This window comes from Ciona intestinalis, unplaced genomic scaffold, assembly GCF_000224145.3.
Source record: "Ciona intestinalis unplaced genomic scaffold, KH HT000184.2, whole genome shotgun sequence".
In the NCBI taxonomy this organism is placed as follows: Eukaryota; Metazoa; Chordata; class Ascidiacea; order Phlebobranchia; family Cionidae; genus Ciona; species Ciona intestinalis.
Genome location: NW_004190506.2, coordinates 51048 through 76679, shown reverse-complemented (window position 1 = coordinate 76679; position 25632 = coordinate 51048). Strand labels below are relative to the sequence as shown.

Sequence of the window (25632 nt, the reverse complement as noted above, 5' to 3'; positions counted from 1 at the left end):
GAGCGGTCACATTGTTACCAAAGGAGTCGATGGTGGTACCATTGTGGGCATATAGGCTATATACGTTACTTTCTTTAACCCAATAGTCACTGACGGGTTGCCCAAAATATCATACAGACACCAGTAAACGGTCAGTCACTCATATATAGTGGTGTGGGGGAAGATGGGACACCTTTAGCACATAATATCCAAACATCCTGACCATGTTTTAAACAAATAATAACGGACTTTTAGAGTCGTGAGGATACGCTTTAATAATTCTTTGGATGTTTTTTGTTTACTACCATACGGGACGAGAAAATAGTATGATAAAGTGTACCTCGTAAGCTTGTTCTAGGTGTTAAATAATGAAAAAAATCAGCTAAAAACTCGTACATGGTAACCCGTAAGCTGGCACGAGGTGTATGACGGATGTGTACTATCGTTGTCCCACCACGCGGTGATAAAAAAGCGTTATTCGTTCATTGTCCCCAAGTATCACAAGAACAAAATAAGTAAGAAAACAGTCAGAGAATCTACTCTACATAAACTGGAACCTTCTGCTCTGATTAACCTTCAATACAGTTGAGATTAAAAACCATTGCGAGCTGTACACCCGTCTTATATCTGTTTTTAACCCTGTTAAACTGATATTGTACTGTAAACCATTAAATATTGTGGCAGACCGAAATGAACCACCTATTTCTGATTGATGTTGATTTTCTTACAAAGATAGTTGTACAGATTTGAAACTTCTTCAATAGCAGTGATGAGAAGAGTCATCTAAGGTAGAAGAAAACAAATGGAGCTTGCTTCTGTTCTTTATGGGTAAGGTCCTGAGGACTTGGGATTTAGGCCAGATTTGGCCCGTTACCCATCATGAAAGCTTGCTTCAAGTGGCATAACACCTCAGGTATGCAGAAATATAGACTACAAGATAAAGGCATCAGTCATACAGATCAAACTCCACTCTCTTAGCGGAGTAAAATGGAGCATTAGGTTTATCAACTCTTCGGACACGAACCTCATCGTTGAAAAATCCTTTGGATTTCCATTCCTGTACCAAAGTATAAAGAGTGCATATCAGTAACATATGTGGTAACTCGTAAGTTGGCACAAGCTGTATGAAACAGAACACCCGTGTTTGTCGTTTTCCGAACAGACGAGGATAAAGCAAGTTACAAAAAAATGTTGGGTTAATTGGTGTAGTCAGAAAAAGTATTTTAAATGCAGTGGAAGCAGGGATAGTAAAATTTACAATCCTTGGACAACTTGTTTCTCAAAATAGAAATAAATTTCAAACAAATTAGAAATAAAAATGTTGTCAGAAAATCTATGTTATACATGAATATACATACCTCCATATTTTGTGAGGAAAACGGCCCAAAAAGTTCCGTAGTTGATTCAGACCATTTATACTCCCACTTTACTGAGGTATCGGCTGTAAACCAAAGCAAAACATTTTTTACGTTAAATCAAAAAAACTTGTTTAATTAAAGTTTTATACTAAAAAAATGTTTTTAATTTTTTTTAAATTTATACAATTTTTTTAAATTTTTAAACCTAATTATTTTTAAATATAAGTTCAGCACAACATTGCCAACCTTCTGTGGTGATTTCTTTGCTCTTTTTCCCGTTTTTCGTCTTCTTTTTCCCTTCCTTTTCATCAATATCATCGGCAAATATATCAAGTTCATCTTCTGCTGTTGGTGCGGGGGGAACCTCCTTGCTTACTTTATCAGAAACACGCAACTGTGTGGGAAGACAAATACTAATAAAGTTCTTAAGTTTTTCTTTGTATTTTGGAAAAACTGTGTGGAAAGAAAAATAATTAAATATCAATAAAGTTTGTACACTTCTTTGCATTTGAGGAACAAGTTACTTAGGTAAATGAAACACAAATTTTCCAGTCAGCTTTAATTTAATCCTGTCATGGAAATAAGCTGAGTTTGTTTTGAAAATAAGAAGTAAAAAGTTACAAATACCACGAAAAATTACAATATCTTGCAATAATAGGCTAGTGCTAACGTGCTAACGTATAAACACAACATGCTTACCGAGTTTAGCCTAAACTGCAGTTTTTCAAAAGTATCGGAATAAATATCATAATGTCCGGCTCCAGTCATCTGGTCAACTAGTTCAGTTAGTTCGAGAAACTTCTTGTTTCGCAACTTTTCATTCTCATCAGATTTATCTTCGTTCCCTATAAATTTGGGTTGAACATTAAAATGACAGACTTTAGACCTGAAATCTTGGAAATCACTATGAGCTAAAAATTTTTTGCAAACTTTAGAAATGTGCAAAAGAAATGTTTACACGTACTTTGTGGGTTGCAGAAACCCACTTTTTGGGTAAGCATTACAGTTTTACCTTTAAGCCCAATTAAAAAGCTCAAGTATAACTAAAATAGTGCGAACTTTTGGCATCAAAATCACAGAAACAAGAGCATATTGCCGAACCCTGGTCAAAAGCATTGGCCAATTGCACTTAATGCACCAAAATCTTCAATAAACTGCCCTGTGGCCCCAAAATAATAGGGATTTTACCAAACCCTATTACAAAGCATAAATATCCCAGCAACAAAATAATAAATACCTTCGGTTGGCTCTTCCACTTCCATATCATAAACCTTCTCTCTTTTCCAAGAGCGAGATTTATTTTTTTTGTTTGAATTATTTTTGCCCCCAAGTCTACGGAGACCTTTGCTTACTGTTTCACCTTTCTCAAGCAAACTAACTATGCCTTCAATCAGCTGTGGGGATGGAAGGGTTTAATTTAGGAGGTTAATTATGTAAATTTTACTAATTTATACTGTATATGAAAAACACAGACATGTATGGTGTTATAATGACTGTAGTTGCCCACCAATGAAAGAAAAAGAAAGCTGACTGCAAAGCACTGGACTAGATTATTTAGATTTAAATTATGTGTCCTACATATGGGCAGCAAGTAAAACCAACCAAGAAATGTGTTTTCTGTGTTACCTAAACTAGAAAATGTTCAGATAAATCCAAACCTTGAGTTCACTGAACTCTGATGCGTCATTTTCACTATCGCTGCTATCCTCGTTAGTTGGTTCAGGTTGTGAAGGCTTTTTCTTTACTTTAACCTAAACATAAGTTGAACTTTATTTGAATGAATGAATGAATGCAACTTGCTTAATATCTGTGTGGCCGGGAAACTGAAGTCGTTATAGCACGGGTAATCTGTTTCATATACCTCGTGCCAGCTTACCAGTTTACCACGTATGTTACTTTGTGGATGATCACTGATCAGCTTTTCTTAATCGCAACCATTGAACACTACAGGCTTAGGTGCGTTGCTAAACTACCATTAAATATCAAGAACTTCGGAAAATAGGCTCAGAATAAAAAGAATATATATATGTCGTTTAACTTATAAGATGTTGAAAGAATGGACTTAAAAGTTTGAGAGGCAACAGGTTATAATTAAATTCCAAAATTCATAAAAAAAATAACCAAAAAATTGGGAAAAATGTTAAAACCAACTTATCATTAACTAACCCAGTCAATGTTATCCAACCAGTTATCCCTGATTTCTTTTTCCTTCTTGAAATGATAATGTCCTTGTGTGTCGAAGTCACCTTCCTCCATTTCCTCCTTAAGGTTGAAGGGAGTAATCCTTGCTCCTCCAACTTCTTCATCTTCTTCAATGTCATCCTCAGCTCCTGTTCGATGTTGAAAGGTTATAATACTTTTAGTTACATACGTGGTTAGTAGCGCTGCCGGGTGGGGTTCAAATATTCGCAACCCAAAACATAATTTTTTGGAAAAATAAATCCCCTTTCCCTGTTTTAGACTGAAAAAAAACTTTGTACTAGTAAAGAATCCTTCAGAACATTACAAATTAGGCTGGTGGGAAGTGTTAGGTTAAAAAAATAGGGGTTATTAGTTAGGAGTTATATGATTTTGTATTAAAATATTTGATACCACTCCACCTTCAATATCTTCCTCCGTTAGTTTCTCGTATTCAACTTTTTCTTCTTCTTCCTCATCACTGTCAAGGCTGTGGTCTTCCTTTCAATGTAAAATGGAAATATGTTAAAACATAAAATTGATAAAAAGGTGTTGGATAGGGTGCCAGTTAATAAGCATGGCTGTTGCACCAACATATGGTGAACAACAGGCTGTGCTACTGAACAGTATGTTACCTTAAATCTTGATCCAGGGGTTGAAGCCTTTAACTCTTCGTTGACATTCGTGTCCTATAAATACAAAATACTGAATAATGTTACTGTATTAGTGTCGCTACCTAATTACAAGCTTTAAAAATTAAAACTGTATAGACTTGATTGGACTGCTGCATCTGCAAACGCATACAACGCTTAATATACAAAGCGTACAATATATACAAAGTAATTGTAAGGTGTACAGCATAACTGCTATTGCACACCATTACTATACTGCAGTCAATATCAACACTACAGTCAGGGGCTCAAAAAGAAAATTACAAAACGAACCTTAGACGTCGAGGCAACGTCTTGTCTTCTGACTTTAACAGATCCGGACGAGCCTGCATTTTCGTCGAACCTCACTCTTTTTGACATATTAAGTGGTATATTCTGAAACTATCGAAGAGGTGCTATACAGATACAAATTTATAAGAGAAAAATCGGAATTTTTAACATATAACGAGATTTTCAAAAAATTCGGAAAATTTATTTTTCGAAGTGCTAAGTGATCATTCATGCGTTAAGAAAACATAGACATCTTATAATCATCGCAAATTCTAATTATTATGCATTGTATTGCTGTACATTTGCAATCCAAATAAAAACAATATTTGTGTATCAGACCTGTAGTTTTACTTAAAAATTGCATATTCAGAATATACGATTCGAAATTTATTAAAGTGATCGATAAAAGCGTTTCTTTGTTTATATCTCCTTGAGGTTTTTCCTGACCTTTCGCGTAACCGAGATCGTACAGCTGTGTGTGTTGAGTGTAGCGTTGTGTATAGGGTGGATAGAAGCTGAGCTTAAACTTAATTTACTTAACTGATGCGATGTTTTAAGTTACGTATATATTATAAACACGTATGATAATAACTGTGTCTGTTCTGGACAGTGGACTTATACCAAAACCATATAACTTATAAATTTGATGTGTTTTTCTTTTTGGCAGAGAGATAAACGTTTAATGCGTGGTGATATCTAATTAAAATAAACATGGTGCGTTTCTGGAATTAAATGGAAATGGATAAGCAGATTAACCTTGCAAATATGTATTGGCAATAACAAGAAGACACTCGAGGCTTGTGACAGGGCATCTGGGACTAAGAAGTCTAAACAGGTCCAACAGAATTTCTTTAAAGAACACATCAATTGCTGGCAACATAATTTATCCATAATGGAGATTGCTGAACCAGATAAGCCCATTGGATATGGAGCATTTGGAGTTGTGTGGTAAGCTTTATTTTGTTTGTTTTGATATTTTTGGCTTTAAAAATTCTTCTATTTCTTTTATTTGTGTCTCGTTATACCTGAAGAATAACAGTGGCAGATATTCAGAGACGCAGGCAGGAGTAGTCGCTCTTTAATAAAATATGCTTTGAAAACCAATTTGTTGTGCACAAAGTTTGTCAAACTATCACAAATAAATAAATACACTATTATATTTCAATTGGACCATTCCCCCCGTTAAGAAAACGTAAGAAAGGGGTAATTTAGAAAAATATATAGTTTGTGTAGCTGTTCATTACTCAAAATAAGTAAATAAAATTACCAATTGCTTTTTTGTTGAACCATTCCCCAATCACAGGGCAGTTAAAGACCCAAGAGATGGAAAACAAGTTGCTTTGAAGAAAATGCCAAATGTTTTTCACAACATTATGTCCGCTAAGAGGGTGCTGAGAGAGTTGAAGATGCTGTGTTATTTTAACCATGAAAATGTAAATACTACAAAACAAAAGTTTTATGTATATATGTTTGTAGTATATGGTACATTTAACATGGTTTACAAAGGTTTTTCTATGCAAGTTCTTACACCTTTATTTGGATTTGTAATGACTGTTGTTTGGTAAAGCATGTTTAAAAGCGACAGCACTCTGACTTTCATCCCAAGTTCCTCAGTGTACTTATCGTAGGACGACTAGGACCCATATAGAATAACTATAATCATCAATAAAAAATCCTGAAAGGCTGGAGTAAAATACCCAGTCTGTGTTACATAATGTTGCTGCCAAGCAAAACGTTTTGTATAAATATACATACTCTATATACTTTTATTACTTATCTTTCCTTTTTCATTATATTGCATTTGAGGTTTTCAACCTGTTTTTTTTTTGTGTGTTCAGGTTCTATCAGCAGTTGATGTCCTTCCCCCTGTTGACAGCCCATATGAAGAGATGTATCCTTTGTTGTTTAACCTTATAATAATAGGGGCAGTACAAATACAAGAATATATATAGAAAATAAAATGCCCCGGGGAAAATAGGCCAATTTCGGACTAACCCCCTGGACCCATGGCATGCCACGCTGCAGGCCTCACCCACATAGAGTAGAAGAGAAATAGAAAATAAGTTAAACTTTCGAAGAAACAATTAACCAATGCACCAACAAACATATATGGGATGATACCTCGAACAATGGTCTTGGCAATGCATTTTACAACTGTGTGAGGCTACAGTAAAGCTATACATACAGATATTTAATAAAAATAGAACCATTTTACTGCCAGATTTTCGGCTAGAGGAGCACTCATCCTATTAAATAAAGCCTTCATTTTTATTGCGTTCTCTTTAACTTGTAACAATAACAAGGTACGTCATCACACAACTGATGCACACAGACCTTCACAAGATCATTGTTTCCCAACAATCCTTGTCGGCTGACCACATCAGACTTTTTCTATACCAAATTTTACGAGGTGAGGCGATAGTTTAATGTCTGGCCTAGCTAATAGAATGGCATAAGTCCATTTTTCAAATTTTTAAAAAAATATTTATATAAAACTATATATTTTTTTTTAATTTATGATAAACATTTACAAATAATTGACAATTTTTTTACAAATTTTTTAAAATAAAGTTTTTTTAATTTACAAAAAAGTTTTTTTTGTTATTTAAAAAGTTACCAAATGCATTCCTGTTTTTGTTTTACCAGGTGTAAAATATTTACATGGGGCGCGAATCCTCCATCGAGATATAAAACCGGGCAACCTTTTGATAAACAGTGATTGTCGTTTGAAGATTTGTGACTTTGGTTTAGCAAGGTTGGAAGAACCAGATGAATCAAAATACATGACCCAAGAAGTGGTTACGCAATACTACAGGTATGTCACACAATGCATAGTTGCATACCACACTATTGTGTTGTGGGCGAAGTCCAGGGTGGAGCTGCATTGGTTGTATGAATGACCTACTTAAAGCTTCCTGGGTGTTTGTTGGGGTGATGGGCAAAATCTGGCCTAAATCCCAAGTTCTTGACAAGCACCTCACCCATATAAATTAGAATACCAAACAAGTAATACACAATGCATATCAGCAGTCCCGTTTTTTAGGAACTTAAATTAGATTTGTGTTTGGTATAAATGTATTTTTCGGGTGTGCTTGCAATTTCTTAATCACCAAGGTCTGGTATTCAGCAGTTTAAATATCAAAGGTCGAAATTAAAGAGCTAATCCTACATACATTATGTGTTTAATAACATAAAATTTATTACTTTTATGAGTATGAACAAATCGGGCAAAATTTTAAATAAAGTTTTGGATCTGCAGATCTATACAGAAATGGGTGTTGATGTATTATAATACTAAACCTTTCACCACAGAGCCCCAGAATTGTTACTAGGAGCCCGACATTACGGGACCGCAGTCGACATTTGGAGCATTGGTTGTATTTTTGCTGAACTTCTTTCAAGACGTATTTTATTCCAAGCCAACAGTCCAGTCACCCAGGTAAATACAAATGCACATAGTTTCTGTAGTGTCCAGTTTCATGGCTGATTCCCGTTTTAAATAAATGTAACTTATTTTATCCTCGCGTGACCGGCAAACAAAAAGACGCAAGTCGTTATAACACGGTGTTTGTACACCTCGTGCCAGCTTACGAATTACCACGAATGTTACGTGTTTTTGGCGTTTCTTTTTTTTTTGTTTTATAAAGTGCTGACAATTTTATTTTTGGTTATACCCTTATACAGGTCGACATGTAAAAAACTGTAATTGTTTTGTTTTTATATATAGCTGACAATTTTTGTGTAATGTTATATCGTTACTCTCCTAACAGATCGACATGATATACAATCTACTAATGGATTCAAACATCAGCTCCACTCAGCAATTCTCTCAACGTAGTGGCAACCCTGCAAGGGACATGGAGGCGAGAGCACAGCTGTATCAGTCCGTGTCTCGCATGCCAGCCGCACCTAGTACCTTCTACCACCTTGCCCCTAACATGACGCACGAAGCAGCTCATCTGATATCCAGACTTCTTGTATGGGACCCGGTATGTTGAGTGTGAATGGATGTAACTTGCTTTATCCTCGCGTGGCTGGAAAAGACAGTCGTTATAACACGAGTGTTCTGTTCCACACGTCTTGTGCGCTTACGAGTTGCCAATTATGTTACTTTGTGGGTGAATATTTATTTTTTTATGTATGACTGATAATTTTGAAAACCCATTAGCGACCACTGGGTTAAAGCAATAGTATATATTTCGTAATAATTAATTAAATTCCAGACCCATTACGTGTACGTCGTTGGGCTTATCACCATGTAATAAAAAATGAGTAACTCAGTTAATTTAAGCGCGCCTAAAATATTCATGCTATTAACTGCTAGGAATGCCACGAAACATGACGTTCGCGTCTTAAATCGTCTTTAACGTGACGTTCGCGTGTTTAAATGTATTTTAGTCAGCGCTTGTAACATTTTGAACGTGCACTGGGCGGGCCACATAATTACTGTAGTGGTATTTAGATTTTAGATTAAGATACAACAACAAATCATGCAGTTTGGTACCAACTTTACAGCGGTTGCTTCTTCAAGTATAATTGCAGTATAATAGGGTGGGAGAAGATGGTACGCCTTTAGCACGTATTATCTAAATATCCTGACCGTGATTTAAACAATTAACAACGGTATATAAGAGTCGTGAGAATATGGGTTTATAATTATTTGAATGTTCTTTGTTTATTACCAAATGCAACGAGAAAATAGAATGAAAGGTATCCTATCTTGCCCCATCCTACTATCATATGTAACGAAAAACAAAGCGATCGGGTAAACAAACCAACTGGCCCTAAATTCCGGTTTTCTGAGGTACCTCGCAGGATAATCTCATCCATATACAATAATAAGAAAATGGGCAATTCAAATTAGCAATTAGGTCGAACCTACAACCTAGGAGGTCCTACGTATTACAATGACGCAATCATTGTTATTTAACAATCTATTGTTACAGAACAAACGCGTTTCTTGCGCTGAAGCATTACGTCATATCTACCTCCGTGAAGGCAGGCTACGCTACCACACAAGTTTATGTCGCTGTTGTTGTATAACAGCGGAGGGTATAAGACACGCGGCAGATCATGATTTTGAGCCTGTACCGGATTCTGTGTTTGATGATTCCTATGAAGACGAGCTGAGAACTGTAGATGACGTCAGAAGTAAGCATTGTTACGTAGTTTATGGGTTTGTGACGTCTTGTCGTAAAACAACACAACAAAACGATGCTGATTAGTTAGAAGTATCGATGTAAATAATGTATATTCGCTATACATATGCATCTTATTCTATTGTATATGGGCGGGTGGCTTAGTTAAATAAATATTTAGAAAAAAAAAACAACATTTTTTAACCAAACAAATCGCCCTGTTTTACATAAGTGACTAACGCAGTCGTTACAGAGTGGTTTTATTGGGTATATAGTAGGGTGGGGGAAGATGGGATACCTATTTATTCTATTTTTTTGTCCTATGTGGTAGTAAACAAAGAATAATCAGAATACTATAAAACCGTAGCCCCACGACTCCCATAAATCATTGTTAATTGTTTAAAACATGATCAAGATAGTTGGATATTAGGTGCGTAAACTGTCCCATCTTCCCCCACACTACTATACAAACGGGAATGGCTTCGTATTGGTTTATGTTTTGCATATTAGTTGTTACTCCACACAGATGCGGTGACAGACTTCATCAACAGCCAGCCATGCGGACGGAAGGCTCCACTTCGTATTAATCCAAACAGCGCAGTGTTTCCAAGATTTGTTGCTTCTACCGTTGCACATTCCCATCCTGTGCCAACCTCTACGAAAATGCCGTAATGTGCAACACTGCTGTTTTACTGAGGCCTATGTAAGCTTGACTGACCAGGAAGAGATACACATCAAAATGTTATTTGCTCAAAATAGCATACAATTAATACGTAATATGAGTTATAAAAATTGTAACCTTAACATTTTTTTCAGTTTCGTCTTTTTACGTGTGTATTTCGCGGGTGATTTTCGGTGCTGTAGTTGTACATACATGTTCTCTGTCGTGTGCCTATAGTTAACAGCATAGGCAATTGAACACACGGTGCATTAACCAAACACGCACTGCTGCTAGAGATTGTCTACTGCTTATAAGCCCACTAATGTTGCAATGTTTTTACCTTTTCCCTTTGCACGCTGCCCAGCATGTCACTGACCGCGTGCATGAGGTCTTACCTTGTCGGTACTCCCTAAGTAAGCCATGCCACCGGCATATTGCTACCTTTGTATAACGACTGTGTTTTAATTGCGATTTAGTAGAGCGGCCAAGTCTTTGTACCGAATACACATTTCCTATTGAACTTTCGATGTGTGATCGTCGTTTTACTGTTTTATTTGCTGTCGTTTTATGCGTGTGTTTTAATTCATATTACCTGTCGTATAATCCCTTCGTATCACCTTGTAATCGGCGATACATTACTTACCTATCGGCGTAAATGAAGCGACGTTGGTACCAGACACTGTTTTTACCAAAGCACGCTAATCATTACGTATTGATCACCTTATTGCTGGTTCATATGGGTTTGTTTTCATATTGAACTTAACGTACAGTGCTATTAATACACTGCTGCCCCACCTAATTGACTGGCAAGCATATCAGTCTTTTAGAATTACAACTATCTTCGCCTGCAGCGATTTGCTGTTCTGTGCACATTCGTCTGATTTTTTATTGTGTTTTAAGTTTTATTAAAATACCTGTACAGACCGCAATTACCACACGTGAAACTACAACATCTGATCGCATCCCGTACCGTGTTTTGTCGCCGCTTTTTTTCATCAAATCACTTTTGTGTTTTTTATCTTTTCATTTGTACCATTGTGATTATTTGTATTAAAAGAGATCCAACCTGTTTGCTCTGTAGCATTATAACTTTGCATTAGAACAAGCCAATGACAGCCAAACTCCATTTGACAAGTGCCAAAGACAAAAATACAAGTTCTCATCTACCTATACACGACTTAGCCATGTAATCCAAGGTAAAACAACTTCTAACCTCTCGGGAATTACTGAGTTGGAGGGACAGTACCAGCGAGTGGATAATAATAATCCCCTTGATTTACAGACGTACCCGCGCGAAAACAACAACAGCAGAAAAAATACGTTATCTTGCTACTGCGTTTGACTGGACGGTGTTGCCATTTGCTTGGAGAAATGTATCGAATTAAGGTGTGTCTGGTTTTGTGCTTTATCTGCTGTATAGTATCAGCACAAGATAACGTAGGTATGTAAGCGGTTTCATACTTTATCATTAAGAGTTCTGGTTACAGTAGTTCATGTTATAACTCATGCAATTGCCTCATTATGCAAAAAAACTGAAATTATAGCAAACTGCAACAGGACGTTTAAGTGTGCTTTGAACAATTAACAACGCTGTTTTAGGGACGTGTGAGGGTACGGTTATATAACTCTGTAAATATTCTCTGTTTACTACCAAATTAAAAGATAAAAGAGTATGAAAACATGTATCGTATTACCGCAATGTGCTATATTTAAATAAAATATTGGTTTATTTTAGATTCGTATTGGGGAGAATGGCAAGAATGGTCTGAATGCTCCAACGACTGTGGTGTCGGGATTCGGGAGAGACTCAGGCCATGCGAGGGCGCTGGAGAGTGCGACTATACTTGCGATGGTTGCGAAGATTTCCAACAAGAGGATTGTTTGAATGAACAGCCTTGTCCAGGTAGTGTGGATGTTAATGTAGAAAACTATAAAGTTGTGTTTGGCGGTTTATAACACAGATCAACTGTTGCGCAATGTGCAAGGGGGCAACTATGGAGCATGCTTACGGGTAGATAAACACTAGTATATGGGCTTTCGGAAAGGATGTCTGCGGTTGGCACGTAATATTCCATATTTTCCAGTCGTGTATTTATTAGTTAAAACGTTCTTTTAAAGTTGCGAGGAAAAGTTCATCTAATTTTGTAAATAGTAGAATGACAACATGTAACATGTTACCCTAAATCTACTATATAGCAACAATATGATCGACATTACAGTTTAATTATAGTACAGTGGGGTGGGGGAAGGCGGGACACCTGTAGCAAAGATTCTCCTAATATCCTGACCATGTTTTAAACAAATAATACGGTCTATGGGAGTCGTGAGGATGTAGTTTTTGTTTCTTTGAATTTTCTATATTTATCTACCAAAAGGGACAAAAAATATATTGAAAACATCAACCATCTTATGCCAAGCCTACTATATAGAGTCCATAGGAACGAAATTACAATATAGCTATAATACAATAATAAATCCCCTTTAAGAATGGTCACCATGGGAAGCTGTGGACGATTGCAATGCTACTTGTGGTTGGGGGAACCAAACAATGACAAGAACATGCGATGACGTAGGTTGTATTGGGGAAACGGAGAAGATAGAAGCTTGCTGGGTTGAATGCAAGTAAGTGTGGTAATACCATTATGATAAATGAATGTAAGAATGTAACTTACTTTATCCTCGCGTGGCCGGAAAACGACAGTTGTTATCGCACGGATTTAACACCTTTTGCCAACTTACCAGTTACCATGTATGTTACTTTGTGGGTGATTATTATTTTTGATTTTTTTTTATGCGTGGCTGATAACTTGGACAACCCATTAGTGACCACTGGGTTGGAGCAACTGTTGTTAAGTGTCTTGCCCAAGGACACATACGCCCACAATGGTAGCAACGTCGAGCCTTGAACCAATTACCTCTGGGTTATAGGCAGGCGCGCTAATAACCACTGATGCCACGGCGGCGCACGTTCATAAAATAGCACAACACTATAGATTTTATATGGGTGAGGTCCATGACGAAAACATAAGATTTAAACCAGAGTTGGTCCATTAACCCAACGCCAAGACTTGTTTCATTGGTTGTTTGAGATTTGGGTGTACTTTAACGACTCTGTTTAAATTAAACTATTCCATAATGTCCGTTACATATGTGTCTTGTAAGCTGGTACGAGGGGTTTGAGATAAGATGCTTCAGAAAGAATGACTGACGTTACTCCAGAAAGCGAGAAAAAATAAGCTTAATCAATTAATTCTTTCGTTTATATATATACAGATCTTGCGATAATGAGATGTCAGAAACAGATTGCGAAACGTATAAAGTTTGGTGCCAGATTTCCCCAACACTAATGACTCGTTACTGCCCCAAAACTTGCTCAATGTGCGATCGGACATGTTCTTGTCAAACTAGTAAGCCATCCTTACATTTATGTTTATTGTAAAGTATGTTTTACACTGAACTAGTTAGGACTTTGAAGTATCACACCAACTGCTTACGCTTTCGAAACGTAGTTCTAGTGCATTAAACTATAAAGTTTAAGTCTAGCCCTGGTTATAACGTACCTATATACATCTATAAAATATATCTGTATTTTTACACTATGTATCTGTTTATAGGATAGTATGAGCCTGCAGTTAAAACCAAGCTTTAAGTATAATACAACCACAATATGATACTGTTTAATTACATAGAATGGTCAAGTTGGACACCATGCACTTTAACTTGTGGCGGTGGTGTCAAATACAGACAACGGGATTGCTCCAATGTAGAGGATAGATGCGGCCTCTCATCCAACATGGAGGTCCCATGCAACACACAGGAATGTAGAAGTAAATACAAACTTATTACATTGGCATGGGTCCTTATATCTTGTATACCATACGAGGGCAGGTTGTATGTATGTCTTTACATATGTTACTTGTTTATTCAGTTGATATAACACAGTTACATACAGTATATCACTTTTAACAATGGCGTCAGCGCAGTACCGTAAAGTGAAGAGGATGCGACCGGTCTTATCGTTATCAGGCCAGCCGGCGGCCCTACATTTTTTGAAGGCCCAGGCAATCGCCTGTAGGTTCAGTAAAGTAATGAATGTAAACCCCAAAGTCATTTAGGCGCTGCTTGTTAATTTCTTTCTTCACATTAAACTGCATATTAGATTGGAGTTCATGTTCCCGTACGTGCGGTTGGGGTACACGGCATAGGAGACGGGTTTGCCCACCGAATAACCCGCTTATATGCATCAAGACACAGATGGAATATGAAGACTGCAAGAATATGGACTGCCCACCAAGTAAGGGGGTGTTGGATAGATACAAATAGTTTGTTGTTTTGCAGTTCTTGGCCCGGTCCCACTGTGGCCATATATCCAAATAATATCGGGTTAATGTTGCTACCATTGTGGGCGTGTGTCCTTGATCAGAACATTTAATTATGTCCCCCAACCGGTGGTCAGTATTGGATTATTCTAATAGTCAGCCGCAGACAAGAACAGATAAAGCAATCACCCACAAAGGTTTATGTACGTGGAACACACACGCATGAAACAAAATATAACGTGTTATAATAACGTTCGTTGCACCGCCACGCGAGTATAAAAGGTTACATTCATTCATTCTTGAACTTCGTTATAGTGACCAAGCAATCCACACTGTGTTTTTCCACAGAGAGTTGTCCACGCGGTTCATTCCCAAGGTATGGAACCAACACAAAATGTTGCACACCTGATAATGAAAACTGCGGTAGTTTCTTCGGGAATGACAACGATATAGTGGGAGGGGTGGCAGCGGATAAAAGGTCATGGCCGTGGATGGTAAGTGTAGTCGATGGTTCGAAATTATATTTGCGCTGGTAACGCCTTTGGTGCTTTCAAACATTATATTTTTAGGACAATTATATTTAATGACAATTTTTTTAGTCGAAATGTTTAATTTATATGTTTTTTTATGGATTCTTTTAGCTCAAAGTACAAAGTATCATGTCCGTACTTATTTGGCTCGTTACCCAGTAATAAGAGCTCCCGCCTCTAAAGCGAAGGGTATATACTGGTTTCTGGGCTTTGCCATCACCCGAATGTGTTATCACGTCTATATCATTGCACGCAACACTAGATTAAATAAATAAACAAACATTCATTCAGTTAAAGGCACAAAAGTACCAAATTGGCACAGACAAGTTGAACCAAGTATTTTTAACTGCAGACTTTATAACTTTAGCAATCTATTCTAGTTAAGATTAAGATTGGGAAACCCGAGAGGTGGATCGTTTGCTTCGTGTGGAGCAAGTTTAATTCACAGTCGTTGGGCGATCACTGCCACTCATTGTATTCTGTAAGTAAACCAAAATACTTTGTAATGTTTTTTCTTGAAACTCCCTTAAAGATTGTCCAAGCTGTCAACCATACAGAAAAAAGGTTAACTCGTGAGTGGGCACGAGGAGTATAAAAAAGAACACCCGTGTTATACCGACTGCCGTTGCTCCGCCGCGCGAAGTGAAAAAGGTCTTTAAATAAAACTGTTTCGCTGTTACAGAACATTCACCGGTCCACGGCAAATCCTTGCGATTGCTTCGCAGACAAGATACGTGCATAAGGTTTACAAACACGAAGGCTTCTCTAGCTGGTTGGAGAATGATATTTCATTGCTTGAGGTAATACATAACCGTATTATTGCCGTTGGTAAATCGTATGTATTTGGATGCAACAGCCACGTTGTTTAACTGACATTCTTTCACACACCTTGTATCCATAGCGTGTTTTACCAACTGTTGATTTTATTCTCTTCGTCATTTAAAAAATATTTAAATAACAATTGGCTCGTTACCCCATACCCTAGAATCTCTCATTCCCAGAATTTTTTTTAGTTTAAGGAACCATTCGAGTTCAACCCGGAGACAAACATTGCTCCGGTCTGTCTTCCCTGGAACGAAGAGACACCGGACGATACGCAGTGTTTCGCTGCAGGGTGGGGAGCAAGTGAGTTAATTGTATGCCAAATATATGTAAAGGGTGACACGCACAATCATGAGGCGTTCCATAAACAAGTGTTCCAAAATTACTTAAGCAGATGCAGAGCATATAATCTCAGTCAATTTGTTGCATTTGGGTTTAAACGAAGTGACATGCAGCTCATGAAACGACGTTTCGATGGGTTTCCGTCTAAAGTCCAGCCTTAGATTTGCGACTACTTTGCCCTTACGCAGTTGAATTTTAATATGTCAACACAAATTTAGAGAACCGATAGTGAAAACAGAACACTTGTGTTATAACCTTGTCCTTACACCACCACGCAAAGGTAAATTAGCTATACATGTATAACTATTTTACTACAGCTGATCCAGCGGATTTACGTCCGAGCAATACGCTACAGCAAGTGAGACTTCGTAATTTGAACATGGACGTATGCCGCTATGCGTATGACCAAGCACCTGGCGACCCATTCCGTATTCCAAACGCTGATAAACTGAACGAAACTACGATGATATGCGCTGGTCGGTTAAGAGGGGGTGCAGATACTTGTGCGGTAGGTTATATAACTGTGTAGAGTGGTATTGTAGTTATAATTGCCTGGGTAATCCGAGACAGAGAATGTCAGGTTTAAGGGTCGAGGCTGTCACAATTTTGGGTTTGTCTGTTCCTAAACAAAAACTTAGCGGCTTTTATTCTTTTTTATATTTTTTTTTGATATCATACAAAACAAAAGTAGCACACTCCGACGTTCATTCTGCCACCCGGCAAGAATTTTGATGTAAATACACGTTTTGTTAAATGATATGTGTGCGTTTTGTTGCAGGGCGACAGCGGAGGACCTTTAATGTGTCAAAGGTGTTCAACATGTTCGTGGTACATTGCTGGTATAACTTCCTACGGTACTGCTAACTGTGGGGCTTCTGGTCGGCCTGGTGTATACACTAAAGTCCTGGCATATGAACCATGGATACGAGAGACCACACGAGGAGAAATACAAAGGATTCGAGACTTTAGAGGAAGTTGTTCAATACAAAACACACTGCAGTAAAACTTGAATCTCGTTGTAATGGCCCTTTAAATAAAACTCCGAATCGTGTAGTTTTGCAGTTATGGTTTAAATGTGTGTATGTACAGAGAACTGTAAGTGCTCCAGCTGTGTTCCCTTATGGGTTGTTTAAATAGCCAACCATACATATTTTTGATACGAAAACTAAGATATAATATGCACAAGCGGTAATTCGTAAGCGGCCATGAGGAATATGAAACAGAACACGCGTGTTATAACGTCAGCCGTTTTTCAGTCACGCGAGGATAAATAAGTTGCATTCATTTATTTATTCTTTCAAAATTAAACACAGTTTAGCTACAACCGCACGCACGTACTCAGAAGTAACCTGGCACTAGATTTATAAAACAGAACATTATCCATGTTATAACGACTGTGTTTTTCCGCCACGCGACGATAAAACAAATTGTATTTAATCGTTGTCGATGAATTGCCGCATCGTGCACTCTCGAGCTTTTTCATGCTAGACATAATTGCCTTTTTCCCCTATCGGGATTTTCCCTTGTGTAACGAAATAAACAGACTTCACAGCACATTTGACACAGTGCAGACATGTCGCAATCGGATACGATACCAGTTTATCTTGTGGCGTTTTAACATTCATATTCAAAGTAGTAGTTGAAGAAAGTTAAGCTTATATATAAAATATGTCTGTGAGTAAGTTAAGAGTTTACGACCATTGCAACAACACCATGCAAGCACTACAAATGTAAGTTGGAGTATTGTTCTAATTTGTTTAAATAAGTAGTATAATAGCTTGGGGTAAGATAAGATAGACTAAGATAGACCATGTTTTTATTCTCTTTTATCGGCTTAAGTAAAGAATATCTACAGAATTTTACTGTACTCTAACTACTCGGTGTTAACTGTTAAAACCTGGCTAAGAAATACAGAATAATATGTGCTAGCGGTATCCCATATTACCCCAAAATTCAAGACGTTTACACAAGGTTTTAACCTGATGCCTAAAAAGGTTCCTTTTTTAGTCATGTAAAATATTACAACTTGGAATATTATTCCAGGCAGAGAGGCAATAAGCTTCACTGTGATGTCACAATATTAGTGGAAAGACAAGAATTTCCCGCCCACCGATGTGTCTTGTCTGCCAGCAGCGAATATTTTAACAAGATGTTTTCAACAAAGGTATTTTAGCCCTCACTTTTGCTACCAGGCATAATGTAAACCCATCTGGCATGAAAACCACGAGACTACATTATGAAGTCTTGCCGGATGACGGTCGAAGTTTCGGAGATAGACTCCCTTTTTTAACAAAATAGCCGCTAAAAGATTAGTTAAAGGTCTTTAACTACAACTCGTGTGAGTTCCAAATGCGACCTTCTGTTCATATGATAACGACTGTCATTTTAAAGATATGAGCAGTAACTGTATTTAATGTTGGGCAAAACATTTCAGGGCAATTGCTCCAACCTAATGGTCACTAATGTCTTGTTAGCAACCATACAAGAATCTAAAAAATACCAAGTGTATATAATCTTTGGATCCGAAATGAAAAAGTCAAATCAAACTGTTTGATAAATTGATATATTCTTTTACTAATCTAAGGGGTTCCCTAAACTGTTAGTCATATAGAAAAAATGAAAGTCAATCACATACCTGTATGAAAAGTATGAAAATAGATGTTCTATTCTGTAAAGTTGAGGTTCAAAAGCGAGGCATGCAATAGAAGTCCTAAACAATAATGTTATTTTTATTCTCAGATGTCCGAGCAGTTTAAGAAAATCATTGAAATAAAAGGAATCAACAAGAGAGCAATGGCACAAGTTCTTGACTTTATTTACACCGATACAATTGAGTTGTCTGTGGAAAATGTACAAGCAGTTTTACACACTGCTTCTCTTATGCAAATACAAGGTGTGAATTTTGTTTAATAAGTTTGGAATTAATGGCATATTAAATTTTAAAACTTTTCAGAACATTTTCATTTATTTAACCTCTAGGGTTTAATGGGTCCCATGGATTACATTGCATAAACTGTTCAATGCATTTTTATGAATGTGGCTGTCATTACCCTGTCTCGCAAGGCTAAAAAAGTTACATTCCTTTATTCATGTTGTTGGCAGATATAGAAAAAAAACTATAAAAAACTCCAAGCCATAACCATACAATAATGAAATTGACAAAAATTAAGCTAGAATCGTAATGACAATTTCAAATAAAACAGGTATTCATCTTCCACAACCTAATTTGAATAATTTATAATTTATATTGCATAATATAGTTTAAATTTTTTTAAAGTAAATTTAAAAAAAAACAGATACTAATGGATTCTTACAGCCATAATAAAATTTAAAAATAAAACTGGTATTTTATTTTCCTCAGATCTTCTCAATCTTATAATTGAATATTTATTCGATGAAATATCTGGTGAGAACTGCTTACATTTCCACAACCTTGGTCGACTTTATTCGTTGGAAAATCTCATGAAGAAGGCAGAAGAATGTTGCCTTGAAAATTTTGATACCGTTTGTGTGCAAGACAACTTCTGTGAGATAAAACTTGAGGACTTTGAAAAAATTCTGAAATCAGAAGATTTAATTGTGAGTTTAAAAGCAAAAATATGTTTTTTTTGTCAGTTTCAATACAAACGTAACATTCTATATATATGACAGAACTGTCTTTATTTTAAAACAATTCAGTTTAAATATTAAAACAAACTTAACACGAATCCCAACAGCAATAAGACTAAATAGGAAGAATAAATGTAACTAATTTAGCTCGTTTAATGATGCAACGACAGTTGTTATAACACAAGTGTTCTGTTTTATATATCTCATACCGCCTATGAGTTATCACGTATCAAACTTTTTTAGTGTTTTTTTTACGATTTAAAAAACATTTTAATGAATGGCTGACAACTTAGACAACCATATACTTGGTGATAATTATTCTTGGGTTTAATTAAACTTCAGGTGGAATCTGAGACAGTTGTGTTCGAGTCATTAATGCGATGGACAGAGTATGATCTTGACGCACGAACAGATTCCTTCCAAAGAATGTTTCAGCACGTTCGCTTGCAATTACTGGATGCGGAATATATCTTTAAGGAAATTTTGAACCAAGTTAGTTGTTTTCTTGGGTGCAACAGCCACGTTTTATAACCACAGCCCACAGCCTATCTATTCTTTGTGGGGGAGGTCCTGGTCAAGTAATTAAAATTTTTATTTCATACTCTTTACCACGCTTTTTATTCATTGCATGTTTTAACAACTGATGCTTTTCTGTTCATGAATTATTAAAATTTCCTTCCTTTTGTTCTTTGTCCTAACCTTCTTGAAATGTTTGTTTCATAGGAACTCGTGAGAGTTTCTTCAGTATGTAGAGATGCAATAGATTCCGCTTTGTATTTCCATGTTGATCCATCTCCTTTCATTGCTCAGAAATACAGAGGAACTTTACCAAGTATGTAGAAATATCTTCGCCTATTTTTCAACTGACGGCAACTGTGATTAGGATGTTAGGTTTCATCATAGTAACCAAAAGTTACCATGTTCGAACACTAGTCTGTCTGAACAGAAAAAAGACTAAAAACTTGTAAGCGAGCCTGAAGTGTATAAACAAAATATAAGTTTAACTAAGTTATAATCTTTTATTAAAGTCTTTCCTCTTCATCTTTGTAGCTGGAAACATTGTTTTTGTTCCGTCCAGTACTGAGTTGATGGGCAAAGTGGAAATGGCTGATGATGAATGTAAATGGTCTTCAATGAAGGTTAGTGTATATTAGTATGTGGGAAGCATATGTTCATCATATTATGAAAGTGTACTTGGAAGCACTTTACCTCTGTTGCTGTTTGGCAAACTGGCACACTGGGCATATTGTTCCTAAAAGCTCTGTTGCTAAACTGATAATAAAATACAGAAAGGATCTTTGGATCTGGTGCAAAATGTAACAGACCAAAATCAATTAAGTCAAACCGAATGATTCGACTTAATTTTTTCCGCTACATTTTTGTAGCACCAGGATCCTAAATTTCTTATATACCCTACATAAGTAACACACTTAAATTTAAATTGCAGTTGTTTTAACAGTTATTAGGCAGGGGTGGTACAGATGTGGTGGTGGGTTTACAGGACGGGCACTTGTGTAGTTTTGGTGGCTTTGATCGTCCAAACCTAAACAGCAACAACTGCTCTTACCCAACTACTTCAGGAAAACACTTCGACGGTCGTAGCTGGAAAGACATGGCGCCAGCACAATGTTATCTTGCAGGATCTGCTGCCACTTTTATTGAAGGTGATTTGTGGATTGTGCGACTAATTTAATGGATACAGACTTTAAGCGCTGAGTAGAAACGTTTGTATATCATGTGTTTCATATCACCAACATATGTAGTAACTCATAAAGTGGCACATATATGGAACAAAACACCTGTGTTATAACAGTTGTCTTTGCCCCACCATGTGAGGATAAATAAGTAACATGGTTATTGTATTTAGATAAAAATGGTGTTAGGTCTAAATAGTTTGTTTTTTAATTAGAGACGTGGATGAATGGATTAACGAGTTCCTGGATTTAGTTGCTAGGTCAAAAGTTTAAAACCAACTAAAAGTTTTTAATTCCCAGGAGACTTATTTGTGTTTGGCGGTGTACGTTACAAACAACACGGCAACAGAGTTTTCTTTGCCAACTACATATCTATGTTCACACCTTCACTCAATACATGGACCTATGCCAATGTTGCCATTATATTTCGCACCAATGCTGTGGCTGTGTCTTATAAAGGTAAGAATATTCTGTTACTTTTGCTACCAGGCATATTGTGACTAATATTTTAGCGGCTCATCTGGTATAAAAACTTAGTGTATTTTCCTTTTTTGCATTTAATGAAAATTTCACTTTTTTGGATAGAATAAAAGAAATAAAAACAAGTTTTGGTAAAGGTATTTAAGTGGAGGAAACAATTAATTTGTAAAATTGGTGCGTGGCTGTTTGCTTTAAATATCCTGCCATTGATAATTGACCAAATTCAACAGAGGGTTCCAACCGTTACACTTGAAATGCCAAAGCACAGATGTGTGTATCCTGTATACAACTATGATCACTCAGTCATAAAGACAGACTCCCATGAGAGTTAAAGCAGTCTCTACTTAACATTATAGCAACCAAATATGCTTTCATGTGACTGAATGTGTGTGAATGTGTCTAACTGATAAATTAAACCCAAGGGTTTTGGCATTCAGTGAATAAGTGAGTGCTTTCATTATCTCAACCATGTTCTACTCTAACACATTGTATGTGTATTATAAAGTCCTTTTTAAAGTATTACATGTCATAAGTCTACAAAACAGTAACCAAAGTACAAATTTAACTAGTAAAAGACACAAAGTTTCGTAAGTGGGAACTTGTAAGAGAACACCTGTTTTATAACGACTCTAGTTGCTTCCAACCCGAGGATAAATAAATTACATTCATTTATTAAAAAAATAAAGGATAAAATGAAAAGCTTTTATTGAAGACCCTAATTTTCATGCTATTAATGCTTAATTTATACATTTGTGTCTCAGTATAAACAGACAGTTTTTATAATGCAGACACAGCTTACATATTGGGTGGTTTTAAACAAGTAGAAGGAACGACATTAAACCAAAGCAAAGGTATGTCTTGAAATATACATTATGTTGCTGAATATGCCTTTAATGTAGTAGGTTTTTCAGTTACTGTATATTTTGTATTGGGCATTTTTACACCATTTTTTAATGGAGATTAGTAGAGACAGTTCTTTAAAAAGTGGTGGCATTGCTAGTATATATGTGTACACAATTAATTATAGAAGCAATATAAGGGTCAACATTGATGTTTTTAGGTAAATTGTAACCTATATTAAATATCTATTTGTATGAATACTCAATAATAAGTTTTACCTGATTTATTTATGGTGGATAGCCCATTAGACTTAATTGAAAATTTGGCATCTTTTTCTACTGGTACTTCTTTTTGTTATAGCCTGCTCTGATGTTGAAATATACAAGAAAACCAGGAAAGTTATGCATCTTGGCAATCATATGGTGCAATCAAGGGCTTCATTTGGGGCTGCTGTATGGGATGATAAAATATTTGTTTGTGGTAAGATATCTTTCATATGGTGCTAGTAAAATTTGAATTATTTAATACATCCAGTTTATGAGAATATAGTATAATCCACTAAAATAGGTTAAAAATACTGTGGTCATTTTTATTTTAAACATAAACAGATCGCAGACAAAAACAATGGTTCAATAAAATTCTTGTAATGACCAGAAATACAACTTTTTCATTTGTTTTTCTTGCTGAGCAGTTGGTAATCTGGTCTAAATATCTAGGGTCCTCGACAAAGACCTCACCCATATAAAATATAATTTGTTACAGCCAATGTTTTTGTATAGGCGGAATTGGGGACGATAAGACTGAACTGAACTCATGTGAATGTATGAAGATTGAAAGTGGAGTGTGGACATTGTTCACAAGTAAAGTGCCTCGCCAGTTTGGTAGAGCATCAATTTGTTGTGTTGGGGATCACATTGTAATTTATTGCAGGTATAAGATATGTGATAAATTGCAGGTGTGGTACATATATTTTAATAACCGTGACAGTTCATTTCTGTAACAAAATTGTAAAGGGGCTTTGATAGGGATTTGGGCTCTACTAATGCACACAAAATCTGGTTTGCAAAATGACATGACCAGTGACCACAAATTATGTTTTGTTTTGAGCAGGTTTTTGTCAAAACGTTGAACAAAAATGATTTATGCATGCTGTAGTGTGGTATATACCCAAAACATAGAGCATATTTTTCTCAGTAAAGGCAATATTCCATTGCATTAATAGACTAATAGTCACTTAATAAGTATTTGCTTAATTTATTTTTATAAGTTGAAATCTATATTGTTTTCAGTTCAAGCCCTGGTCAGTTGACAATATATGATGCTTTGAATGATAGATGGATGACCATACGAGAGGTTGGAAAAAAGTTGTTCCATGGAATAGGGCATATTATGTTGGTGCCAAGTTAAATGCATATTTATTTATTTACAAAAATATGATTATTTATTATGACATGAAAGTATCGTTGTTAAAGAAGGTTTGAGTTTTTGTGACAAGTGAAATTATGTTTTTGGGCAATGGTGCCTTTAAATTTATTTTTAATCTGCCAAATAAAATATATTTATTCTGAAGAGTAGTGGTTACTTACTTGAAATTCAGTGGTTTTTAAAGATGCTTGTGTGGATGTAGGCTATGTCACTTGTTATAGCTATGCAGAAAAACGTCTTAGGTCATTTTTGCGCAGAGAAATAGAAATTATCTTGCTAAGAATTTCTATAGTCTTTTAGTATTGCATAGTGGGATTCCCCTGCCTAAAAATTCAATTCGTTTACTGAATGAGTTAGCAAGTAGTTTACCAGCGCAGTTCAGTTTAAAAATTCGTCGCCATATATAAATATTAAGACTTTGTTATTCATTGCACTACTCTTTGATTGCAATAATCTGAATATAAAATAATATGGAGGGAAAAGACGAAGCTAAAAGATGGAATTGCTCGCAGCAAAAATTTGCAAGTCAAATGCCGAGAGGGACGAGGCTTGATGCTTCAGGTAATGTTTAACGTTGATTCCATTCTACAGTTACCGTGATTACCCAACTTCAACCTTATCATATAATTTTATATGTGTGTAAAAAGCAAATTTGGCAGTAGTAGAAAATCCGAAGTGATTGATAGGGGTTAGTAGTTGGAGGTTAGTGGTTATACAACTTGATAGTTAGGGGTTAGTGGTTAGCTTAAGAAATACTGTAAAGAATAATTCTCACTACCACCACAAATTTTAGGTAAAACCGCATATAACCCCCCCCCCAAAAAAAAAATATCGAATGTAAGTAGTTTGTAGCAAATTGGGTATTTTACTAAAGATGTTTTAAATAACCTAAAAGGTTATAACTAATTAACATGTGCAAAATAGGAAGCAAACTAGAGGTCAAAGGCGCAAGGAATTACACTTCACAATCGTTGTGCATTGAACAAAATGAAATGTTTGAAGACATTGTGTTACGGGGTATGCGTGCTGATGGTCTTTCCACAAAACTTGGTGTAAAAAACAATAAAGAAAGTATTTCCAAGGTACGGTACTTACTACTTACTATTTTAAAAAAATCGAAAAAATAAAAAATAACATACAAGGTAATTCGGAAGCTGGCACGAAGTGTATGACATAATATACCTAAATTTAACTTAATCATGAATGAATATCGAAAAGTGTTTTTTTAGTTGCCCACCTTTGTTGCTGTTAAGAGTTAATACGCTGCTACCATCGTGGGCGTATGTGTCTTTGGGCAAGACACTTAACGGCAATTG

At 36.1% G+C, this 25632-nt stretch overlaps 5 protein-coding genes and 1 long non-coding RNA gene across 7 annotated transcripts in view; 4 read left to right on the top strand and 2 right to left on the bottom strand.

Moving 5' to 3' along the window:
* Positions 1-446: 446 nt before the first annotated feature.
* On the bottom strand, positions 447-4672 carry LOC100179589 (CD2 antigen cytoplasmic tail-binding protein 2). Its single transcript, XM_002127766.4, has 10 exons — positions 4460-4672; positions 4151-4204; positions 3938-4016; positions 3504-3667; positions 2996-3088; positions 2575-2731; positions 2037-2182; positions 1584-1731; positions 1338-1420; positions 447-1036 (listed from the first exon to the last, which is right to left on the bottom strand). The coding sequence occupies exons 1-10, from the start codon at positions 4544-4546 to the stop codon at positions 926-928; spliced, it is 1122 nt and encodes a 373-aa protein (XP_002127802.1). The 5' UTR covers positions 4547-4672; the 3' UTR covers positions 447-925.
* Positions 4673-5128: 456 nt separating this feature from the next.
* Positions 5129-11324, top strand: nemo-like (Nemo-Like kinase). The gene is given in 9 exon segments (NM_001078300.1): positions 5129-5404; positions 5760-5889; positions 6295-6347; positions 6760-6866; positions 7103-7271; positions 7769-7895; positions 8227-8445; positions 9403-9607; positions 10121-11324. Coding segments are annotated over 9 exon segments (1212 nt in total). The 5' UTR covers positions 5129-5348; the 3' UTR covers positions 10267-11324.
* A 259-nt stretch (positions 11325-11583) lies between these two features.
* On the top strand, positions 11584-17321 carry LOC100181181 (melanization protease 1). Its single transcript, XM_002122426.5, has 12 exons — positions 11584-11696; positions 11991-12158; positions 12742-12877; positions 13529-13662; positions 13945-14082; positions 14415-14549; positions 14923-15068; positions 15485-15585; positions 15787-15904; positions 16118-16229; positions 16586-16776; positions 17047-17321. The coding sequence occupies exons 1-12, from the start codon at positions 11627-11629 to the stop codon at positions 17269-17271; spliced, it is 1674 nt and encodes a 557-aa protein (XP_002122462.1). The 5' UTR covers positions 11584-11626; the 3' UTR covers positions 17272-17321.
* A 508-nt stretch (positions 17322-17829) lies between these two features.
* Positions 17830-24460, top strand: LOC100187479 (kelch-like protein 12). The gene is made up of 13 exons (XM_018816407.2): positions 17830-17998; positions 18312-18432; positions 19008-19161; positions 19630-19847; positions 20220-20369; positions 20601-20709; positions 20928-21016; positions 21337-21541; positions 21872-22030; positions 22840-22902; positions 23252-23371; positions 23671-23821; positions 24181-24460. Exons 1-13 carry the CDS (start codon positions 17937-17939, stop codon positions 24296-24298), a joined length of 1719 nt encoding a protein of 572 aa, XP_018671952.1. The 5' UTR covers positions 17830-17936; the 3' UTR covers positions 24299-24460.
* On the bottom strand, positions 18426-23308 carry LOC104266712. The gene is made up of 3 exons (XR_003397041.1): positions 23170-23308; positions 19690-19826; positions 18426-18978 (listed from the first exon to the last, which is right to left on the bottom strand). It is a non-coding gene; the product is annotated as an uncharacterized LOC104266712 (long non-coding RNA).
* Positions 24461-24637: 177 nt separating the features above from the next.
* LOC100181229 overlaps positions 24638-25632 on the top strand; it is a 23131-nt gene continuing 22136 nt past the window's right edge. For both annotated transcript variants that reach the window (XM_026839305.1, XM_002127499.3), the window contains exons 1-2: positions 24638-24877; positions 25241-25398. In XM_026839305.1, the coding sequence (XP_026695106.1) occupies positions 24787-24877; positions 25241-25398 (249 nt within the window). In that variant the 5' untranslated portion in view covers positions 24638-24786. The remainder of the gene's footprint in view (positions 24878-25240; positions 25399-25632) is intronic.

Coding starts and splice junctions, on each gene's coding strand:
- LOC100187479 (XM_018816407.2), top strand. CDS start 17,937: ATGTCTGTGAGTAAGTTAAGAGTTTACGACCATTGCAACAACACCATG. Junction 18,433..19,007: donor ACAAGATGTTTTCAACAAAG/GTATTTTAGCCC, acceptor TTTTATTCTCAG/ATGTCCGAGCAGTTTAAGAA. Junction 23,372..23,670: donor TGATAAAATATTTGTTTGTG/GTAAGATATCTT, acceptor GTTTTTGTATAG/GCGGAATTGGGGACGATAAG.
- LOC100181181 (XM_002122426.5), top strand. CDS start 11,627: ATGTATCGAATTAAGGTGTGTCTGGTTTTGTGCTTTATCTGCTGTATA. Junction 12,159..12,741: donor GAATGAACAGCCTTGTCCAG/GTAGTGTGGATG, acceptor ATCCCCTTTAAG/AATGGTCACCATGGGAAGCT. Junction 16,777..17,046: donor GGGGTGCAGATACTTGTGCG/GTAGGTTATATA, acceptor GTTTTGTTGCAG/GGCGACAGCGGAGGACCTTT.
- LOC100179589 (XM_002127766.4), bottom strand. CDS start 4,546: ATGTCAAAAAGAGTGAGGTTCGACGAAAATGCAGGCTCGTCCGGATCT. Junction 4,017..4,150: donor CCCCTGGATCAAGATTTAAG/GTAACATACTGT, acceptor TTACATTGAAAG/GAAGACCACAGCCTTGACAG. Junction 1,732..2,036: donor TGCAGTTTAGGCTAAACTCG/GTAAGCATGTTG, acceptor CTTCCCACACAG/TTGCGTGTTTCTGATAAAGT.